The 16,661-nt window shown below is 38.7% G+C and overlaps 1 protein-coding gene across 1 annotated transcript in view; it reads right to left on the minus strand.

Moving 5' to 3' along the window:
• Positions 1-9,943: 9,943 nt before the first annotated feature.
• The window catches only part of PIGK (phosphatidylinositol glycan anchor biosynthesis class K), a 66,386-nt gene continuing 59,668 nt past the window's right edge, over positions 9,944-16,661 (minus strand). The window contains exon 11 of the mRNA XM_054384447.1: positions 9,944-10,060. Coding sequence (XP_054240422.1) covers positions 9,944-10,060 — 117 coding nt within the window. The remainder of the gene's footprint in view (positions 10,061-16,661) is intronic.

Raw genomic sequence — 16,661 nt, forward strand, 5'->3', positions numbered from 1 at the left:
ACTTGATTTCACGTTTGAGAAAAAAATAGAATGGCTTTTGAACTAATGGTGATTTGAACATCCCTTTCAGTATGTGTACTGGGGTGTGTTACTTTGAGCATATATTGCTGAAATTGATGGGCTCTACCAAATTTATTTATAGATCATTGCTAATGTGACTGCAAGAAATGGTACAGATCACAGGAGCTCCTCTGATGCCACCATCTTTTTGTTATTTTATTAGTGTTAGTGGTATAATAATAAAAAGATACTGTCATTCTAAAACAGAGCTCTTAGTTTTTCCATGAATTGAGAGCTGTAGGATGTGTATGCTAAATGTTTCGTTATGTTATTGTTAAAAGGAGAGCATCTTAAGAGAGATGACATTGACCTGCTTTTAGTATTCATCAGACACATGAGAACTTGTCAGGCTCCATTGTGCTTGTTTCGTGCCTGCAAGACTGGCCCACACCAAGCAGATGAGAAGCAGCATTTAGAATGGGAAGAGGAGACATGAGATAAGCTGACCCTAAATCTCTTTAACTTCCAATAGTGAAGCTAAGGACTGCAAATATTCCTTCTTCAGTTTCTGTTAATAACATCTATATGCTCGTTACCCTTATACACATCTGGTCCCTAAAAACAATCCCCAAAAACTCACTTGATTCTCACCAGCCTCCTGTGAAGTTTCAGCAAGTCTCCCCTTCTAATTACAAACTGCATGAGGGAGTGCTTCCTAAGAGTAGGTCACACCTGTGTGCATAAAACTCACTGCAAGAGGAAGCTTGATAATGCCATGGAGACAGCAAGCTTTTAAATAAGACTGATCACACAGATTTATATGGAACATAAATCCAGTCCAAAAAGCACAAGTTATAAGAGTGCAAAAGAAATGTAAATAATTTTTTAAGTGCTGCAATTTTAATTTACAAATTACTGATGTGTTTTTCTCTGTAAAAGCACCGGTTTCGAACTGCCGCTGCATTTCAGCCTGACTCAAGTTTTATGGCTTAGTTATAACCCAAACAGATTTATGACAGAAAATGCTGTCAGACCAGAGGTAAGTAGGCACTGCTGCCATTCTCTGGTTTGTGCTGTCATCATGCACTCTTCACTGTAATTTGATCAATTCATGATCTTCAGCACGCATCATTTCACATATTTAAAAACTGTTGCAAAACAGTGTTTACAGACATCAGCATTTTTAAGATCTATGTTCCTTTAGTTCTAAACTTCTTGCATACCTTATGCTTTTATGCTTGGCTTCATCAGAGTAGCTATTTTTCACCCCGGAGAATCATAGCTCTTAGGCTGTGGTATGTGCCACTGGAATTGAGAACGATAAAGAGAATACCTCTGCAACTAAGACGAGAAAAATGCAGCCATAGCTTCCTGTTATTTTGGCACAATGGCTGCCAGGTGCCCAGCTAATAGCATCACAATACAAAGCACAAACATGATGTACTTTGAGAAAACATTCCATCCAAGGCACCTCAGAATGACAAATTAATACTGTTTGTTTCTGGGTAGGGAAACTGAAGACAAGCAGAGGCTAAGAAACTTCCCCAGATCAAGGTACAGCTTTACAATGAGATTTTTAGAGACTCAGGTGTGCTGACAGCTACCCCATGCTCTAGCCAGGAGAACATTCACTGGCAATTTTATATATACATAGAGATAAACAATAGCATAAAGTGGTAACATTCTGCAGGAGGTGCTTACCTGGGTCATGTCCTGCAGTATTTGCCAGACAGACTTCATAGGAAAATAATTGATTTTTACTCAACTCTTAAGGAGGCAAGGACACAGTAATCTAAAAATACATAGAGAAACCATTGTGAAATGGGGTGAAGGGAATCTGAAGAATAAGGACTAAAGGATGGCTTGTGCTGTCTAGATATATTCCCCTGGAATATGAAGATCAAAGTCAGGCTGGAGCTGACAGTTGTGGCTGAGTGGAAAGTTGTGGCTACATAGCTACAGTTGTCCTGCACAAGTCTCTTCAATATTCTACAGACTGGTCACATACCACAAAAAAAAACACTTTGAAAAATGCTAGCAATCAACTCTGACTAATGAAAGTTAATTATTGTATTTGATGCAAGGAGAGGCCATTTCTAGTTCAATTAAAAACATGGTTAAGGAATTAAAAAAAAAAAGGAAAGAAATGGTTAAACAATGAAAGAGTAGTGATAAGACAGGCGCAATGTAAAAGAGAGGAAAGTACAGAAACCTTACAGGTATCAGTACTTCAGCTGTCCTGAGCCATCAGATAACACTCATCACTTTGAGTTTCCAGCTGCCTACTGCAGAAGCACATCTTGCATATCACAAGGATAAGATTTTATAAGGAGAAAAAAGGAGAGGGGAAAAATATAAGGGCTATCTTCTTTAAAAAACACCTAGGGAATGTGAAAGGGCAGGAGTCTAAGGTGGTGAGAAATTTCCCCATACTGAAGCAGAAAAGTATAAAACTCAAAAGGTGTTTTATAACACGGCTGTAAAATGGCTCTGCTGATGGTAAATACCATTAAAACTGCTGAATTGTTAAATGCTTTCTACACTGAAAATTACAACAGTCTGAAATGTCAGATGATACCCTTTGGCCACCATGGGGATGGAGTTTCAGTTTCACAGTGGAAATAAAAGTGGTGAGTTTTATCACAGCTAACTCTAGAACATGACAACTGCACAGGTTGTGATCAGCATCTCCTTGCCTTCTGTGACACCCTTTGGGGGCTTCCAGCAAGAATCAGCCTTGCACCCTGACAGCAAGGGAGCACAGAGCTGTCACAGGGACACACCTGCACTGTCAGCAGAAGAGAGAGACATTTCTTTGTATTATCTGTCCTTGAACACCAGACCAAGCCAGATGATCAACTACTCAGCAGATGATAACAAATAGTGTCCTTGTTCTCCATGGATTACTTTGGCCAGGAGTTGTAAAGAAGACAGAAAAGTACAAGACAAGTAACTTCTGCAGCTCAGACAAATGGATGGAAAACTGACAACAGAATTAGCAGTCATAAAGAAGAAACACTGGCTAAAATGTAATGCAGCTTTTCTAAGAGAAGTCATTCCTTGCAAATCTAGAGTTCTTCAAGTGGATGGACAAGAAGATACAGGTGATGAATCCACTTGGGATTCCACAACTAGTTGGGGAAGGTGTCTCTTAAAATAAGACTCCCAAAGAAGCTATGGTACCATAGGATAAGACACCTACAGAACTCATCTGAGCAAAGGAAATAAGGCTAAAATCAATTTAAGATTAGAAACAGAATCAACAACTTAAGATTAGAAACAGAATTCCACAGGAGAATGTCACAGTGTGTTTTCTCTACTTTTCTTGTACTCTTCCCTTGGCATCTATACCATAGGCCACTCCTAGACACAGGATACAAGAGCTAAACTATCTAAATAAATACAGACATTTAAAAAAAAAATAAAAATTCATATCCAGTGAACATCAACTTGTGCCCTAAATCCCAGTTACATCTTGTCATACTCACAGCATGCTGGGCAGCAACAAGATATGCCTACAGCAACTGCATCCTCATTTTACTGAAAGCAGTTCCAAAGGATTTAGCTTAGATGGACCCTTTTTAATAGCCAAGGAAACTCATCTTACCAATTTGGTTTCTCAGAACAGATTTATCTCCTTTAGGAGATGCCTAGTGATGTTTACATCTGCCAGCTTCCTTACACAATCCATACAGCTATTCAAGATAACATCAGTTGGACACTAGATACTTGGTGAACTACAGGAAAGATAAAAGGAATAATGCATATTTAGCAAGGTATAAGGCTTTAGGACTTTGGCTATCAGAACCTATTAATTAGCATCCACACACAGCACGATGTGGGTCTGTTAATAGCAAAATGAAGGAAATTCTGAAGGAAACCATTTGGTGTGGCTGAGTTTAAGGCAAGAGCTTAGACTGCATTTATGTTTTAAGAAAAAAGGCAAAAGAAGTGAACAGATTTACAACCTTTGAGGCTATGTTTCTCCTCGATGCATCCCTGCTGTAACCAAGCTGCACACAAAGACAAAATTGAAAGAGGTTACTGGTATTCAGTGGGACTGTTCATTCGTGTTGGACAAAATGGGAACATTTCCCACTACAGTTTTTTTTTTCTAATATGGCTATACATCTGTAGACAAGTATTACATGAAGCACTAAGAAGCTGTTCCTCATTACTCCATTGCAAATGATACTGCAGAGGATCAGATACAGAAATGAGCAACAAAGTGCAGAAAGCCTTCTATACACACACCGAAAAAAAAATAATAAAAAATGCAAAGAAAGGGACTCTTGCAGAGAAGGGTACATTTCAGAGCAGTACAAAATACAAACCTAGACTGCAGTGGTACACTGATGGCCCTATTTGCCACTCCACTTGCATTATAAAGACCAAAGGACGTAAAGAAACCCTAAAAATCATCACAATTGGAGCCATAATATTTTGAGCTACAAATTTAACCTGAACAGAATAAGTACCTAAATTAAAAAGCAGACATTAGTATCTAATACTTAGTGATGCTCTTCATTGGTAAACATCAAAGCATTTGACAAAGCAAGTAAGTACTGTTACACTGGAACTGGATATAAAGAAAGGACAAAGCCTAAGTTTAAAATGCCCACCACACACAAAAACCAGTGGACCTTGCCAAACACTATATGATAGCATTATTGCAGGAAGTTCCTTTGCAAGCAAGAAAAGACAGACATTTAGTCAACGCTGATACAGGGACTAGTACAGTGTGACATGAATATCCTAACCAAACCACAGCTCAGTGGCCTGGTCTCCACAGAGATGTGTTACCAAAGCTATGCAGTGGTCAGCAGTAGGAAAACACTTCATGAGAAACAGCGCCTTTGCTGGAGCTTTGCCAGCACTGTCCTTACCCCATGGATGCAGTCTGTTGCTGGCTTCGCATGCTTATTCAACGGACTGCTGGAAGTGCTGCTGCCAAAATAACTTCTGCTGACAACTGGTATCCCTACTAAGCCTGTTGGCCAGAGCAGCAAAACTGGCTCAGATATTTGTGCATATATATATTAAAAGAAAAAAAAAAATCAAAATTTGCATGGGGGAGAAAATGTGGCACAATGAAATGTTAATTGATGCACATCTTCATAAACTTTGAACTGGAACCTTAAACACCATCAATTTAAACACTAAATCAGGCAGAAATCCTCATTAAGGGAGAAAAAAGTAACTAATTTTAAAGAACTTGCAAGCGAAATTAGTGCTATGAAATGCTGATTTCAGAGTATATTATGCAGTCTATACAAGAAATGCATTTCCCTACAGCATGTTATTTTTTTTTTTAAGTTCACAGAAAGCAGAAATAGCACACAGCAGAGGATATGAGCTTCCACAAGAACCACATTTCATCATTGGTTGGGGTTTTTGCCACAATTTGCCTTTCACCACTTAAGAAGTGCAAAAGTTATTATGCTCATTGTTGTACAGAAGTGTTGAAGTGACGACTGAGAAGAGTTTTTGTGGCACAAGTGAACGATTTGGAGAATACCAAAAAGAAACTTCTGCAGGACAGCCATTGCTATTGAGCCACAAGTTTTCACTGTCGGCCCCAGCCTGACTTTGATCTTCATATTCCTGGGGAATAGAGCTAAATGGTTGAGAAGACACTGCCATTATCTGTGCTGCTATTATTTTGTAGTTCATAACTTTATGCATAGATTAGTCTCTTGGGTGAAATTCTTTACTCATGTCCTCAGTCCAAAGGTGAATTAGTCTGGAAGCACAGTAAAATTCTACCAGGTCCCACAGAACTCTGCATCACAGACAGAGCTGGAAGGTCTGTACACACACGACAGAGTTTTCTGTGCCCCCATGCCCATCTTTGTCACCAGATTGTACCATATACAAAGGTTGTTTCTTTCTGAATGCCAGGCTCCATGAAATGCATCATCCCCCCTTTGTGAACTGCCTTCCACCTCATCTATTTTTTCAAGGCCAAATAATCCTGAACTTGTAGAAGCTCTTGTTCACAGAAGAACACGTTCACAACACAACAAATTACTATTTACTCGCAACAGGCAACATCTTTTCCCCATTTATACTGAAGGGGTAATTAGCTCTGTTTTTGGAGGTTTTCAGGATGGAATCTTCTTTTTTATTTCTTCTCTGTAAGCATTCATCAGAAAAGAGAAATCAGAAGCTCTCAAGCTTCCAAAAAAAAAACCAAACCACTGAATGGCATGCTGTCAGGAATGAAAGGGCTGCAGACGTTGCTTGTCTGCCTCAGTGGAACAGTTAGTCTTTCAAATCTCTCTTACAGAAATATTGTACAACACCTCTCTGTCCTTATCACTTTGCAAATCCTCTCCACCCGTGATAAATTCACAGCTGAGTCTGGTCTTTGTCCTTCACAAATCACTGATTTAGTACTCTGTGCAACTCAGCCCTGCTTTGATGCCCCTCTGATGGCACATTAGACCACAAGATCCATTTACTTCCAGTACACTTTGTGGATAGAGTACCAGAGAATGGAAATCCCCAACTGCTGAAACAAGAGATGGAAACAGCCTCAATTTGCAGACACTCAGCAATAGATTTAGACCCAGATTAAATTTGCTTTTCTGTAACCAGTAATGAAGACCAGCTTTTAAGGGGTAAACAACCAGCCAACACCAACAAGCCCACTCTCTACAAGAGCCACACTATCACTAATGGTATTTGCATAGATACTTTTGAATATTTTGAACAGTCTGTGATCTTTGCTTATGCCAAGAAGCAGCATTTCAGGGTGGTAATCACACAAATACAAAAAAAAAAGATTCAGTTGGCATAGACCAGTGAAACACTAATTGTTTCATCGCTGCTGAGGCTTCCTTCTCCATTAATTTTTGTAGGAAATGTTGTCTCTGTTATGGAAGTGTAGCTTAGAGTCATAGTTGTGTAAATGTTTGTGCATGGTCACACAAAACAGTGTTCTCAAACGTACACAACGGTCCACAGACAGTGCAGAAATCAAATGAAGCGCTGAGACATGAGAGAATGTGTGTACCAATATAACCCTACTGCTCACTTACCATTTCTTCAGTTCAGTAATAGTAAAATGCATTGCAATATGTGAGCTTGAAAGAGCTGAAAAACAGAAATAAAACGATTTACATTTTGATCATCGAGGAGTATTCTAAACCATGAAACCCACTGCAAGACCTGTCAATTATATCTTAGAGGGTACAGACAGGAACATACAACATTTCACAAGCACAGGGATGCTTGGGTCACAAACCTGTCCATGCAGACTTACAAAATGCTGACATTTAATTCCGCTCTAGAAGTTTCTATGCAAAGAAACATCAAGAAACCGTCGTCTGGCTTGTTTTCTGGATTCCATTAAAAAGATCATCTGTGCACAACAGAGAAAGCATCTACACTGCTTTAGCACATTGTTTGGCCTGCAAAACAGAAATGGTGTGTGAGTGAGAACAACCTGGCTGGTTCCCAGGGCCCAGATCCCAAAGTGAGTTTGAAGGGCTCTCAGGGAAAATGAGAAGATTACTAACTATAAATAGGTACATATAGGTACATACATATAAATAGGTACATACATGCTCTGGCAGGGGTGTTGGACCCAATGATCTCTTGAGGTCCCTTCCAACCTCGATATACTGTGGTACCATGATACACAGAACACACTGACACTTCCATACTTGCTTTCAGACCACAACTATTCATGGAATAAAAGTTATCATGGTATAGAAAATACTGTCTTGTAAGGATAGCAGAGGCAACTTCATGACAACTCAGAATGATCTATCTCAACTTCACATTTTGATCACTCAAAAATATAGAAATGCCTGAAGCATTTTGATGCATTCCAATCAAATTGTTCTCACTTTGATTTAATCACCTTCACAGGCATGCTTACTGAATGCTTGTATTCATAAACTGCATTTTAATAACCCACCTAATTGCTTCCTTTTGCCCAAGCAGGTAAGACAGCATCTTTGCTATCATCTGCTACTTGGTACAGCTGAGTTGTGAAGATGTTTCTATCTACCACCTCCTGCAAAATGTGACTGAAAGTGGGGGAAAAAGAAAAATTTAATATGGCCTGAGGACTCTGTGTGACTGCAGCTGAAGCAAGGTACTAAGCTTTATCACCTTCTCTTTAGCCAGTTCGTAAAGTGTGACAAAATTTGCCAATAAATATGTGATTAAAAATATTCATTACAATTGAAAAAGAGTAATACCTGATTAAAAAATGAAAGCTAAGTAAATACTCCAAGAAATTCTGAAGGATTCATTTCTATACCATGTCTGTACATATCTTCTATAGTGTCTCTCTGTATTTCTGTACACTAGCTGATTAGCTGATTGTTGCATTAGAAATAGCAAGGGGTGTATCTATCACAGAACTATAAGGACAGTGTTGTACAGATTAATACAGATTAATTCCAAGTCCTGCTGTTCACCAAAAAAAACACAACAAAGAGGTGTAGCAGGCAAGTGTTTACCTACCTTTATCCTCTCCAAGCCTAGAATGTATATGGAGGGAAAAAAATGTTTTCATATTTAAGAGATATAATACACTGCTGTTTTATTTTTCTCTGGCATCAGACACTAGAAACAGTTGGAAGCTTCCTCAAAGCCTGCCTCCTCTGTAGCCCTCCCAGTCTTTGACAAGTTCACTACCCCAACCCAAGACTATGATGCCACAATCAATTTGAAAGAGAAGAAACAAGGACAACAAAAATGTTTATGTACTTAGATTAGTAAGTTCTGTACAATATGAAAATGCTCAATGTACCTTCTATGAAAGGTACACTGGCTTTATCATTTGGATTACAGAGAACTTCATAACTTTTACAGACACATATATAGCATTTACACCAAGCAAGCACCACAGAAGCTTTATTATAATTAAGCTAGAGAACAGGTTCCAAAAGAATTGTTTCTATACATGCATAAATTTGCTCTTCTCTTCACTAATATCAATATACCATACAAACAAAAACTTTCAGCACATATTCATTAGTAGATGTCCAAGAAAACAATAGGCCAAAACAGAATTTACAAAACCTAGGTGATAAAGGTCATTTCCCAAGGGCTCAGAAACTACAGAATACAACACTACAATATATAACATTTTTCATCCTCATACCAGAGTCTGTTTTCTCCTGTGCAAAAATCCAGTGCACTGAATATCTTCAAAGTATCCAACTCCATATTGTATGGACTCAAAGCAGAACACCTAAGAAGGGTTCCCCATGGACACTGGTGAAGCTGTAATTTCACTTTTTTAGGGTTATTTGTTGAAGTAGATTCAGTGAGGTCATCATGTATTTTTGTTTCACTTTCACCAGCTCATAGAATCCTAGATTTAAAACTGCTTAAGGTGAAGGGACTGATCTAAGGGTTGTGTTTAACAGGGAAGAAAAAATATATTAAAAAAACAAAAATCAATATATTCTAGAGTGTTTTTATTTTTTTGAAGAAAGCTTTCAATATATCATGCCAAAGTCTGCAAAGTGGCTTAAGTTTTTATTGACAAAATGACATCTTAAATAACGTTCTGCACAACATCTACTTCTTCAGTGATAGTCTGGCTACTTCTAAGATTTGCTTTGAAGTATGGGGAAAAGAATTTGCCCATTTACAATTCATAATCAATCTCAGGACTTTTCTTACTGTGTTTGTCCCTCCTTTTTAAAAGTTTAAACCGAAAGAATAACTGATCAGAAAAAAAAATTACAATGTTTAAACCAAGACAAAGTAATAAACCAAAGAAACCCAAGTCTATTATTAAAACCAAGTTGGATTCTTTTCAGAAAGGGGGGCAGAAGAGATGACTTACAAAGAACCTTTAAAAGCAAGATCTCAACACTGGTTCTCACTACAACCACAATACACGTTTGGAGAACTCATATGCCACCAATGAATCCAAAGTAGCACCCAATGCCATCACCTTGCTTACTCAAATTCAGAAGATGTGTTTCATGTGCTTGATTCCATATGTTTTGAAGAAAACCATGATGATCAATGCCCAGAGTCCTAAAATAAATCCTCCAGGAGGATGCCAGTCCTTTTGTTTTGGTTTCTGAAAAAAAAAAAAAAAGAAAGAAAAACAAAAAATTCCTACTCAGTTTTCACAATAAACAGACACTGTGTTTACCAAGTGCCAAACAAAACAAAGCAAAACCAACAGAAACATCCTTGCAGGAGAGAAAATACCACTAAGCTGTATTTCTTCATAAAGTAAAAGCATCTTGATGTGGAAAAGCTGATGGGAGGTGAGCTGCAGCTCAAGCAGGGAGGTCAAGTACCACAAAAAGGCCACTAGAACTGTGCCCAAGACACCACTTTGAGAGCATGTATCAACAGTGTGGGACACAAACTCATTTATTTGGACAGAATTTCTCACCCCTGGTCTCATGTTAATACAAGAGAAAAATGTTGTGAGTATGAGCAAAAAACCCAAACGTTCCTACAAGTGATAATGTGAAAGAGAAAAAAAAGACAAAATTGTTTTTCCACTACCTACAATGTTTTCTACAGCTCTTTTGTACTTAGACTTATGTGAATAAACAGGTATCTAACCACGGAAGAAGCTAAGATTATTACAGGAATATCATAAACCAAAATAGGATTGTTTTTAATGTCAATCACATTTCCCAGGGGCCTCATTGAGTCTAACTGCCTTTCCTTAATGTAGAAATACATTCTGCAATTCAAATACCAGTCCCTTCAACAATGTTTTATCTTCAGTAAAAAGCAACACACTGCAATTTGTTAAGGCCTTTTCTATCTCATACTTAGCAGTTAAGACGAGATAAAACTTGTCTGTCCTCTTCCTCCTCTTACATAAAAAGAAAAATGCAGATACTCCATACTCAGTGAGAAATGGATTGTAGAATCTAAGTGCTGCTATGTGCTCCAAGATGTTTCTCTGGGGTTAAGAAGGTGAACCTCTCTGTGTGCTTTTTTTTTTTTTTGTTATGGCAAAGGTCTCATAATTGCAGTATTTAGTATTATAACTCAGTCCTTCATGCCTGTGCCTAAGGTTCTTGCCTTCAGCAGGTATGTTTTGTAGATCTAGGCAGACAGAGATGATTTACTATTACAATAATAAATACTGAAGTGTTAGCTGAGCTTCATTTATGCCTTGCTGAAAGATTCGCACTATTTGTTTCTTGTACAGAACGAGACACAAAAGGCAAAGAAAGCATTTCAGTTTTCTTGCATTTAAGTCAAATTTTATTTTTTTTTCCCTGCCAGGTGAATAACTATTACAAAAGGTGGCATTGTTTCAATTTCTGTGGAAATCTGCATACAGAAACTTGTCATTCTCCACTAAAAGTACCAGGTGGCTGGTGAACTTTAATGCAGTAAGAAAGCAGTTTGCAGCGTCTGTTCTTTCCAAACAGCTTTCCTATCAACAAGAAAGCGTTTGTTGATTGCTCAGCTCCCATTTTCTCAGCTACAGAATTTTAGCTTTAAGAATTTTCTTTAGATGCTGTGCTTGCAATTAAAACACGTAACAAACAGCCACGTCACCTGAGACACCCGAAGAACTCTGCGCTATGAAATATTAATGATTTGACTCTGATACAGGAATCAGAGCCAGCATCAGAATTTGCACCGACAACGAAACCACAGACACGAGCGGGAAGATGGTGTCTATATATGCAAATCACTCAGGTCCCTGAGAAGCACTCATCAGCTGCAGTGTACTGCTGCTGGTAATCTGCCACCTCGCTGCTATTCACAACCACACATCTTCATCAAAATATCGCAGGAAAATCAACTCCACGCGTTCAGAAAAGCTGCCAAGCCACCTCGCTTCTGGAGGTACCAGCACGCGGCACTTCTCCACACAAAGGAACTTTCTTGTTTAAATCCTCCTAATTAACCTGGAACTTCAAATGCATATTGCAGCGCCTCTTTCATCAGTCTCTTTGTACTATCAATCTTTCTCTCCTTGGATCTCAGACAAATTCCTTACCACAAAGTGGCACCTGACCCCTTCTAGACAAATGACTTCAATTTGCAGTCGGTGACACTAAAAGCCTCTCTCTCTCTCTCTCCTATTTTGTATAGAACATGCAATTTAATTTCTTTAAAGAATTTATATGAATAAATATTTATAAGGTGATCTATGAGTATGGTTTTACATTTTGTCATGCCATCTACTGAAGCCTCCATGGAATTCCACAAGGAAATGGGAGGCCAGTGCAGCAGTGGCTCCACACCAGGAAATTGAGGGCATACACGTAGTTGGTTTAAAGACACATGTTAAAACATAAAGGATTTTAAAACATGAAGACAAACAACAGATAGGAGGCTATCTGTGCAAGAGTTACATAATTAGTAATAAATAAACTATCTTAACAAGAAAGATTTACAGAACCAGAAAATGAAATTTACACATAAATATTAAACCACAATAGAAGGGCAAAGAGATGCAACTCTGCTGTACATCTGTAAGTCAATAGTGAGGTTAATTGAGCACAAAATTATATTGAAATATGCCAGTATTTTCCACTAGGGGCATACAGCCATCAAAACCTTATGAATACCTAAATGGGATTACACAGAGTCGTGTTTAAACCCACGCAGTATAACTGCAAGAGCTGAAATAGACAATTTTCTCTAAATTAACTTGATCATAGACTCCCAGGAAAGTTTGTTACTGAATTAAAAAATATAATTAGCTGTCAAAGCGACAAGTTCATCCTCCTAAAATCATAACAAACCCAAATACGACGTAGAATACTTCAGTAACACCTCTTTGTCCAGATGGACACATCAGCTAATCAGCACACAGCACAGTGAAGTTCCTTGACGAAAAGCTGCATTTTGTGCCTGTGAATCACACCCATCTACATGGAAGGTGGAGTTGCTGCTTCCAGAAATTATGTCAGCAAATTGTACTTGTTGCACAGGCTGGCAGAGAGCTTTCAGCCAGCACCATTGTAGCAGCAGACCCAATGATTCTGCCCCCTTGGCCCAGTTCTGTCAATATCAAAAGCACTGGCAGCGTACCTATGTCAGCAAGGAAGCGTGACATCACTCTGAGCTGTCACAGCTACCCCAGCAGTGCTGCCTGATGAAGTCAGGGGCCAAGGAAGGAAGCCCTTCCATCAACAGACATGAGCCTCGACTGCACTGCTGCAGAAGCTGCTTTTACTGTTCTGTGCAGGCTGGTAGGGAAAAGTCATAGAAATCTCTGACTGAATAAACTATTAGAGTAAGAAAGAATTTCTTTCATAGCAAATGAAAGTTTCTCTAGATCCACATACTGGAATAAGGTTTAGAAAAGGCAGAAACTCTTTCTATGCTGATACCAATTCTGTGGCCATAAAAAAAAAAAAATCTCAAGATAAACTGTCCCTTTATATCAGTTTTAGGATTGATCAGAAAGCATTAGGGAATATAAACTTTTTCTCATATTCCCAAACCCAGTATTTCAGTATTCATCCTATGAACCTTGCCTAGTTCAGGATATTATTCCAGAAAATTTCTATAAAGGGCAGTTTTTGAAAGTCAGGCATTTTCTAATTTGTGAAAAAAATGCTAAATAGACCAAAAAAACACCCCAAAACCCCAAACCTTAAGTGTTGCAGTATTTTAACTTGCAATTAATTATGTATCCTTATTATGCCGAAACTGGTATGAGATACGTAATGTACTATTAAAAGTTATAATATGTACTATTAAAAGACTTCAGATTGGTTGTCTTACTTACAAAGTATGCATAACTTTCTCATATTTGAGACTGAACTGAGGAGCAGAGGTGAGGGCTCTTTTGGCTCAAGTTATTCTGCCTTTCACTATTGTGGTCCCCACCTAAGCACACACCCAGCACTGCCTCTGGCACTGGCGTGTTTAGGTTTTGTCATTTGTGCCACAATAGGACCCCACTATAAATGCCCTCTTTTCTCCCCTACAACAGCAGCATATAAAACTGTATAATGTGTCATGAACAAATACATTCAGCAGCTTAAGGGCTAGTCATTATTGAATTGCTGGAGATTCTGAATTAGAAAGATAGGTAGCTAAGCAACAGCAAGCTTCCTCCTGTGAACAGTCTTCTGTTGTAGCTCTCTAGTTCTGGTAGATTCATTATCCTGTGGAACTTAAAAGCAGTTAACAGAGAGTTGCTCCAAGTACTGTAATTAAGGAGAGGATAAAACAGTGTATTTTCAAACTGGATGGGTCTGTAGGGACCTGAATGGAAAGTATCCAAGACTTTCAGAGAAGGTGTTTCATAAAACATACAATACTTGTTACTCTAATCTAAATGAATTTTATGGGGGGGAGAAAAAAAAAGAAAAAGGTATTAAAGATGCAATGGTACTTAGATTAAGAACGGTTTCATTTAAAATGTTGCATCAGAAAATAAGTAAGATTTAAATCACCATGTATTGACACTTCACATGACAAATATAATCTAACCAACCTTCTAAGTCCTTTCCCAACAGAACTCCCTTTGCATTAGTGTAATCAATAAGGATAAAAATAATGGCACAGAAAGCTTTGAGTTAAGTTCAGAATCCACACTTGGATGGTAACAGTGCATACAGTCAGGGATAGAAGTTCCCTCATGGAAAAGGAATATGCAAATTCTTCAGTCTCCTCCAACATCTTATTCCAAACAGAGCTTTAAGAAAGTGGGTAAAATCTTAAAAAATAATGTGCACATCATCCTTATTATGAGAGATGTTGTCCCCAACCTGAGGCAGATGGTGTGTGTTTGTACCATGAGTGCAAGATATCCACTTGTAACTGCACAAACCCAAAACATTAGAAGTGCTGTGTTCCAACAAGTCTATTAAAGTGGCAGCTATCGTATTTCAATTAATCCCTCAAATTGTCTCTCGAGTGCAGAGTGCCCTAGACTCAGTTTTAGCTTATTTATGGCAGCACACGTGGTACAAAATATCACCCAGGATTCTGGAGCTACCTGGCAGACAGCAGCAACTACCGTATGGTGGCAGGGGGAAAACCCTGACCACAGGCTTCTGTGGAGTTCTCCACCTCTACTACTCTCAACAAGCACTTGAAGGGAAGTGAAGCATTCTTGCTGCTTTGTCTGTGCAGTGCTCACCATCATTAGTAGATCATTTGGGTGAATTTTGTCTGTTGTGGGGTGCAAACTTCCATGTTTTTTTCTTGGTCAGGTCTCCATTTAAATGAACTGTTCTATTTCTCCATTGCAATAGTAAAGGTTTCCTTTCTTGTTTCTCATGATACTTAACGTTATGTTAGGGTCTGCGTTACAGACCAGTATTGATATCTGAAAAAAAGAAAGATCTAAATTTCAAAACAGGTCTTTGAAATCCAAGTCCAACCCCAGATCCAAACCTGAAACAACCCACCTGCTTCTCATCTCAGGAAAAACTACTGGTCTCTAACTGAAGGGAAAGAGAACTCTTTGGAAAAGCCAAATCCTGTGCAGTGCACTGTGCCAACATTATCTGCTCCCTCGAGGCACTCCACAGCAACTCAGGTTTGCTTGCAGTTTGACTGTTCAAACTGGGTATTCTTCTAAATTCTTACGAGAAGGCACACAAAAGCAAATCACAGCCTGACGTACATCCTCAAAGCTTTTAGTGGCCACTACGTGCTTCTAATTTGTCAGTTACAGTTTGGATTTGGGGTCCTTGTGGTGGGGGGGAGGAAATCAAGTAACTCCAGCCATCTTGTAACAGTTTAATCCTCTTTTGTGTCTACAGCAAGATTAAAGTCATAGGAGAACTCCAACACTGATGCTGCCTGTTAACCTGCACAACAATTTAAAGCACTTGTGTCTAATCTCCCGGATTGTATTTATTAACCACAGTGCCACAATTAACGATATGTCTAGTATTAATAAAACAATGAAGAAAGTTCACTCATCATCAACAAAACCTCACAAAAGATACCCACAAAGAGCATCAGTTAAACTAAATCAACATATCAATGCCAACAATTACGTTTTAAATATTTGCCTTGAAAACTGAATAAGCATCATAATATAAACTGCAATACTGTTATGAGAGATTTAGCTTTTCATTTCCTTCTCAAATATGTACTTTGTAAGGGCTGCTTAGAAATGAACTTTGACTTATTCTCTACTTTCAGCATTTTCTCTCAGCATTACATAGCACTTTAAAGCGCTTTTAATGCATTAACAATCGTTTGGAATGGGCTGCCCAGGGAGGTGGTTGAGTCACCAACCCTGGATGTGTTTAAAGGTCGTTTAGATGCGATGCTTGGGGATATGGTTTAGGGGTGAACTTTGCAGAGTAGGGTTGACAGATGGACTTGATAATCCCAGCAGTCTTTTCCAACCTGAATGATTCTGTGATTCTGTGGTCTATTAATCTTCCAACCTGTGACACAATACAAATATTCTTCCACTAATCAAAGGGGGTTTTCCCAGAACCTGGCACCAAGTGCAATTTAATTCCCAGACAAGCCAGCACCCAGATGAATGATGCCCACCTGGCAAACACAACAGGGATTGTACCAGGGGGCCTCCAAACCAACGTGTGTGATTTGCTACATTCAAAGCTAACAAACACATCTCTGTACTGGCAGCTGTAACCAGTCATACCCTTCTTCCATAGACTGGCACAGCAGGGATCTTACCTCTTCTGAGCTCTTACATGCTCAGCCACCAGCAAGTTACATTATGGAACTCCTGCATGCTTTAG

This window comes from Indicator indicator, chromosome 10 (assembly GCF_027791375.1).
Source record: "Indicator indicator isolate 239-I01 chromosome 10, UM_Iind_1.1, whole genome shotgun sequence".
NCBI classification, from domain to species: Eukaryota; Metazoa; Chordata; class Aves; order Piciformes; family Indicatoridae; genus Indicator; species Indicator indicator.